Below are 7,424 nucleotides of genomic sequence, written 5' to 3'. Positions count from 1 at the left end.
ACATCTCTAAAGTGCACGCATGCGCATGTTTTCAGGAGGCGTGGCTTTGGACAGCAGGGGAGGGACTGTGTTTCAGAGATTTATGCTAACAGGTTAGCATTGTGGCAGGTATCCTACTGCACCTTTTACTCAAAATTTACTAAAAGTTAATTCTACTCATTTGAAAAAAGTTTTGAACTTGTTGAAGGTAATGAGTTAATTAAAAATCTTATTACTTCAACTTAAATGGAGTAAGTTCACAGTATAGATTCGTTTTTTTAAACTCAAATGGTTTGTAGCGATTGATTTCCTCAATCGGTTTGAGTTGCCTTAACTTATTGGGTTTTACAGTGCTCAGTTGGTTTGAGTTCTCTTCATTTAAAAGGTTTTACTGTGTTTAAATTGCATCGTTTACTCAAATGGATTAAGATCACAGTCCTCATTAGGATTCCTTTTTGAACTTAAATGGTTTGAGTTACCTTAACTTTTTTGGGGTTTTACAGTGTATAAATGTATTTGTTTTAATCATCAACATATCTTCACATTGTCTACAATTCTCATTAATGACCACTGAACGTCAGCATTGAGCAGTCTTAGCTGACAAATCAAAAAGAAGATATTAAATCAGACTTCAAGTTGGTGATGAGGCCATGGTGAGAGGCGAGAGCTGAGAATATCGTCTAATAAGGCCCAGAGATGAAGAGCCTGTTGAAAAATTCTTATTCTCAATCTTTTGTTTTGTTTTGTTTTCTTTGCTTCATTTCTGCCAATATAATTTAAGTGTTCTTTTGATGTCGCACCATGGCATTCGAGTGCAAGCACATGTTTTGTACATCTTTTAATAGTACAGACAATGTAGGTGGTTGTTTTCATCATATTTTCCAGAAAACAAGATGAGAGCTTCTTAATTTTTGCATTTCCATTATCATTTAAGTGGACACTGGCTGTTTGTGTGGACGTATCTGGAGGACGATGGAGAGCGAGAGAAGGGAGAGATGTTAAAGAGGTAAGGGTGAGTCATAAGGAGAGAGGGTCCTAATGAATGGGACCATATGAATGAGAAAGCACAGATGTGTGAAAGAGGGAGGATGAAAAGAAACTCAGCTAACTGATTGGAGGAGTGGGAGGAAAGAAGGATGAATAAGCACCTAAAAGTCCTTGTGCACCTTCCGAGCGCTCCCCATTCCCCATTTTTCCTCCTCCTTTCAATCCGGTCTATTTTTATTCCTCTTCATTTGCTGAAAGAGCATCATTCGCACAAGGACAGGAAGAGAAGACATGAGAGAGACTTTTATTCAGATAAAACTCATAGGATGGAGTGTATTTCTGGACGCTGGGAGGGGGAGGGGGGGTGTCTGGCCCATGGTCATATGTGGGAGGGTCAGCAGTGCAGCACCGGATGTCGGACTCAATGAAAAGGTGCACAACTGGGTAAATGACAAGCAAACAATGGTTTAGGGGCACCAGAGGTGGAGATTACGAAAGGAAGATCTCGCTTTCCCCAGCAACAAGAGGAAAAAATGGAAGCAGATTTTGAGAGGAAAGGCCATATAGGGTATTATCGTGAGCTTGCAGGTATAATGGGAAAGTGTGGGCTGACTATTCACTGTACAGCATGTGTTCAGCGGACATATATGCGTGTAGGAGGCTGATTGTCTCCACTGTGCCTCTGAGTCAAGAGCCTACGTCAGAAAAAAACAGATAGCACCTCATCATCTGCGTCAGTCGGTCCTAGGAAACCATGGTGACACTCTAAAAAGGCAGTGAATGAATGTGTGAGAGAGGAGGAAACAATAGAGGGGGCAGCAATAATAAACGAACAACGATGAACCTCGCTTTGATGCACTTAATTGACACTCATATGCATATTTGGAAAACAGGAGAGCATAGAATTCAAGGATATTCTTTGTGAAGAGAAGAAATGTGGTACATCTAATGCCCTCTTAAAAGTAAAAGGGGAGGGGGTGTTTAAATGTCATAGAAGAACCATTTCAGGTTTCTCAAACAATACCTTAGTGTGCGGAAGATTAATATCCCCTCTTCCTCTGTAAGAACTTCTACACACTTTAAGCAGAGGTAACTACACAACACTCCCAGAGAGTCCTGCAGATTTTAGCTTCAACCCTAAATAAACACACCTGAACAAGCTAATCAAAGTCTTTCTAGGCATACCTGAAGCTTCCAGGCAGGTGTGTCGAGGCAGGTTGGAGCTAAACCCTGCAGCATACCGGCCCTCAAGGAATAGGTTTGGTGAACTCTACTTTAGAGTATGAATGTGTTTCCAATCCAAAAAGACAAAGTGAAACATACTAGCCAGACAAAACTATGCATGTTTCATTCATGCCACTTCAGAAGGGCTTCTGTGCCACTTTTTGATAAGCTTTGTTTATAATGCACATAATAACCTTTATTGTAAACAGTGTAAGGAAATTGTATCTTCTGCATCTCCAAACAACTCATGAAAGACAAAACATCATAAAGCAATATAGTTTATTATGAAGATTTTTCTATGATTTTCATGCACAGGCACAATGAAAAGTACTGTAGGAATCAGTCCTCTACTTGACCGTAGAACTCTACGAAGATACAATTGTTATTCATAAACATATTCTTCCTGCACAATCTTCACTATAAGTGAATACAAAGTGGCAATTGCCGTTATGTTACTTTAAGTACTTTTCCCCAAAGTGACAGTCCAATATGAATAGGATGCATGTTCATGTGACTTCATGATATTCAGATATAAACATAAATAAATCTTTATACACTTTTGATACAGCTCTGACACATTATTCCAGAAAATAGGTTTGTAAAAGATGACAATATGCCATACTTCATTGATTAAGTCACAGACTTATGTTAAAACATGTGATCACTGGTTCCATCTGGAAGAAAAGAGACAGAAAAAACACACAGATTAGATAAGAAAACTTTGACTTATTGGAACTTCAATGGCAAAGAGGTGATCATCTCTCACCTTGGTAGAACATCTGTGGTCCGCCTTGATGAGGGAGTTGATACAACTCATCTTGCTGCCTGTCGGCAGGAGTCATTGGGACAGCTGCCCCAAACACAGGTTCCATGGTGACCAGCTCCTCTAGGAGGGACTGGGCACAAGGCAGAGCAGGGGTAAGGGCAGGAGCTTCACTGGACCTTTGGGAGGACATCATCTCCATGTCCTCGTCGGGTCTCTCGCCATCCTGCAGCCCACCCTCGTTCATGCGATTACAGTGCGTCAACTGGACGCTACAGAGGTGGTTTACACCAATCAGAGTCACCGCCGCCTCCTCCTGGACAGGGGAGCTGCGGCACTGGGAGTAGGATGGCACTGATGAGTAAGGTGAGGGAGGCACTGGAGAGGTGGATGGCAGATTTGGCAGAGGGATGTCATCTACTGCTTTCTCCTCAAACATTAAGACATCAATGTGAGCCAGCGAGGAGTTGGCGTGATGAGGGGGAGCTGATGCGTCTTGTGGGTGGCTGTGACAGAAACCTTCAGCTAAAGTGCTGATGTACTGAGCCAGGAGCGAGATTTCTATTCGCTCTCTTTCAGTTTCGTCATCCCGAGGGAAGAAACTCAAACAGGGCTTCTTGGTGGGTGAGGCCTCAGGGGTTAGAAGGCCTTCTGGGGGAGCGTGAAACGGTAAATGTGGGACGTCTACGTAGAGAGGGCCTCTGATTTCCGGCAGCGCCATGAGAATGCATTCGTCACTGCCTGGGCTGTCTGGTGTAGGAGGCAAAGTTTCGTAAAGACGCTTGCGGCAGGGTTGAGCAGGACCAATGTTGGTGGCTGAGGTTATAGGCTGCCTCATTTTAGCTGCTTTGCTATGATCTGATGATCTAAATGTTTCATCACCAAATATGAAACTCCCCCCACTGAGTCTTGGGGTGTAAGGGGGTGTGCAGATAAACTCCTCCGATCTTTGGCGCTTTGGAGGAGCTTTGAATGGAGGAAGGGGTGGAGGGGCAACTTGGGATTGGGGAACAGTAGAAAGATTGATGTTACTTAGATGTTCGGGGGAAATGGTCATGGCTGATCGCCACATCTGGTGACCACCACCGTGAGGCTGTGAGTGGATCTCTTCGCCCTGAATGGGGTCGAATGTCATGCTGGATGGGGCAGAGGTACCAGGGAGCTCTTCAGAGGAGCTTCGTCCAGAAGTGGTGAAGCTGAAGTCGAAAGACTGGGAGGACAGGCCGCTGCTGCTGGGTGTGAAGACCTGATCTGGGCTGGACAGAGGGTCAGAGCTCTGGCGTGACTCCTGGTACAGGAGAGCCAGTTGGTTCTGCTCTGAGTACAACTGCTGACGCACTGACCAGGCTTCAGACTCACTGAGGGAGGAAAATAATAACATAGTGTCAAGATTATTCAATAAACTAATTAATAATGAATATAATAATTGTTTAAAATCTAAACATGTATTCAGTATTATACTATTATTATTATTATTATTATTATTATTATTATTATTATTATTATTATTATTATTATTATTATTATTATTATTACATTGATATTAACTACAAATGCAAACAGAACTGCTTTTATTTCACATTATATTAAAAGCTTAAACATTGGTATTCTTTATACCTTATGACATAGTTGTGGCTGTTGATGGGATATTCTCCAGTCTCCAGCTGAAGAACAATGTAGAGCCAAACCCAAGAGTGATCTGCTGCCTCCACCTGGACCACCATCTCCACCTGCCTCTCGCCTCCATCATGCACTAAAAAACAAAATCAATGACCAATCAATAACCCACATTCACCACAGCCAGACCTTTGATACATCGTATAAACCTCACACTCCCAACTAACACTGTAAAAATTAAGACAGATAAATAAATAAATACTCACACAGGGCGCAGTGTTGTGCAGAGGCGTGCGAGAGATCGCGAGGATGAATCAGACTGTACCACGAGCGGGAACGCAGAGTCTCGATATCATAGCCAAGATAAACACTTACACTGTCAGAGAGAGAGAGAGAGAGAGAGCAACAGATTATTTCTTCACACTCAAACACACACACTCATCATCAAACAGGCTAATGGGACTTTACTGTACCTGTCCTGTACTGTGTGGATCCTCATGTCCCGGCTGTGCTGAGACTGGAAACAAGACAGCAGGAAAGACTGCTCCGCGGGTGGGGTTGGAAGAGGGTTCCTGGATGATGAAAGCTGAGGCATGCTGGCCTCCAATGGGGAGCAGAAACACACCCACACTGGGTTGGACGTCCAGTAGGGGGATGCATGGTATGGAGGCGGCAGACAGCGAGCCCGAACTAGCGCCTGTTTGTTGCCAGATCCCTGCCTCCTTACAAATTTTGAAGTGCTGAACCGGCAGCGAAAGAGGCGGTCTGGACAAAAACAAATAATAAAAGAATTTTACCATCAAATGCTATTTAATTTCTGGAATTTTATGACTTTAGACATTACTTTGTGGCATAATACAATGATATAATTTTTTGGTCATTTCAAAACAATAGTCAAGTACCCTACATAAGTGAATGTTACTTGCTGACTGCACATTTTAGGAATACAATAATCCCGGGTGGTTCTATTTGAAAATACCTGTTTCAGGTGTGGTGACTGGTACAAGGTTGCCCTTCATGATGAAGTGATCAGCTGGGTCAATAATATCATACACGCTATCACTCTGAGCCACCAGATCCACCTGAATAAACACACATATTTAGTTTCACATGCAATTAATAATTATAATTAATGTTAAATGTGCATTGATGCTCCTCACCATGGAATGACCCAGGTGCTCTGCGACATTGTCTGACAGATACAGGAGTTTTCCTTCACTTGTCAGCACTAGGAGAAATCCTGGGAGTGTGTGCAGGAAATCCGAGAGCTCTGGCAAAGACAAGAGGCTTCCGCTTACATCGTGACCTGCTGCAGCTGATGAGGATAGAAAGAAAAGGAAATATGTTAAAGCCGATTCCATACAGACAGGTCAATATCAGCACCATAGACAGAGCAACTTTCAGAACTCTGGACAGAGATTGCTCACAACGCAGGAAGAAAAACTTATTTTATTTTACAAATATCTGAACATTGTTTTTTTATATACATTTAAAATGGCAAAAATGCATTTATTATTATTTGTTTTAATTTTTTTTTTTTTTTTAAAGAATGATTATTCTGATTTTTTTATTATTATTTGATGTTATTATTATTGTTGTTGTTGCACTACAGGTATAACATACTGTATTTAAGCAAATACAGGGTTCTTTCAACTCAAATTTAGGTCAAAACCAACCTTTGGTTTTAAAGTTGAATTTAATTTAGGATTGAACACATTTTTTTTAAGTGAGGATCACAATTTCAACTCAACATGTTTGGAGTTTATCTTATTAATTTAAAAAAATAAAATAAGTTTTAGAAAGTAGCTTCTTACGTCCTAAATTCTGCTTTAAATAGTCTAAATACCAAAACATTTATCTAAAACACTACTTTACATTAGTACAACCCTCAACACAAAACCACAAGTTGTCAGTTCAACCCTACCTTGAGAGAAAAAGACGGACTTCCTTGTGTAAATGCAGGCTAGTGACATGATGTGAAGGTAGGAAAGACGAGCTTTGTCAGCATCAGAGATGGGCAGAAGTTCCTTCAAGATGCGGATTTCCGCGTTGATTTGATCCCTCCGAGCTTTCGAGGCTCCTTTAGTGGACCGGTACATTTTCTCGGGTCCGAAGAATCGTTGAAATGGACGAATAATCGAGTGAAAACAGCTGCAATGAGAGCTACTCGAACATAACTTCTTTAAAGTTCTGGATAAACTACTCAGCAATTGGAAAGACCATCGTTTCTTTGCCCATTTATCCTGTAGTTTTACTGTTGGTCTGCTTTCTGATGGAAACATTGCCTCCAGATCGTTTATATAGAGAGCGCGCGCCTGAGGAACTGATGGGAGGGGGCGCTCGCAAAAAGATGGACTTGAATCAGATCTCCAAGTATTTCTCGTTTTGCTGCTGTGGTGGTGACGTAGAATAAATACGGGATCCCTTTCAGCGCGCAGAGCCAGATTTGGACAAATCTAAAGGCAGGCAGCGGTCCAAACTCTCCGCCCTGTTGCGCGCTCGGAGCAGGTGCATGACTGACTGAATCTCGCTGCTGGGCTTCAGGGAAACACAGGACGGCTTTGGAAGTAAGAAGTTATATTTAAAAATTTAGAGATATGTTAATTGAAACAGTGGTTGAGCTCCTTAATCAGCGCGATTAGTAGGAGGCAGATAATCACAGTTACATCATGCCACCCATGCAATGAAAATAGAAAACAAACAATAACCACGATTTTAAAAAATAAGTGTTTTTTTTTCCAACGACAGACCCCCTCCTCCGCACTAAATATGGTCCATGGAATTCATTTTACAGTTAAAGCAATTGACGGCTCACGATCACAGCGCCATTCCGAAATAACCTATAGTTTGTTTG

General features: G+C 41.9%; 1 protein-coding gene across 1 annotated transcript; it reads right to left on the bottom strand.

The window, feature by feature from the left end:
• Positions 1-2,520: 2,520 nt before the first annotated feature.
• Positions 2,521-6,852, bottom strand: npas4b (neuronal PAS domain protein 4b). Its single transcript, XM_056446684.1, has 8 exons — positions 6,495-6,852; positions 5,731-5,885; positions 5,550-5,652; positions 5,044-5,335; positions 4,837-4,946; positions 4,571-4,706; positions 2,957-4,311; positions 2,521-2,864 (listed from the first exon to the last, which is right to left on the bottom strand). The coding sequence occupies exons 1-8, from the start codon at positions 6,850-6,852 to the stop codon at positions 2,839-2,841; spliced, it is 2,535 nt and encodes an 844-aa protein (XP_056302659.1). The 3' UTR covers positions 2,521-2,838.
• Positions 6,853-7,424: the final 572 nt, after the last annotated feature.

The sequence above is a fragment of the Danio aesculapii genome, chromosome 21 (assembly GCF_903798145.1).
Source record: "Danio aesculapii chromosome 21, fDanAes4.1, whole genome shotgun sequence".
In the NCBI taxonomy this organism is placed as follows: domain Eukaryota; kingdom Metazoa; phylum Chordata; class Actinopteri; order Cypriniformes; family Danionidae; genus Danio; species Danio aesculapii.
Note: the sequence above shows the minus strand (reverse complement) of the source record. Positions and strands in the feature narration are given on the sequence as shown.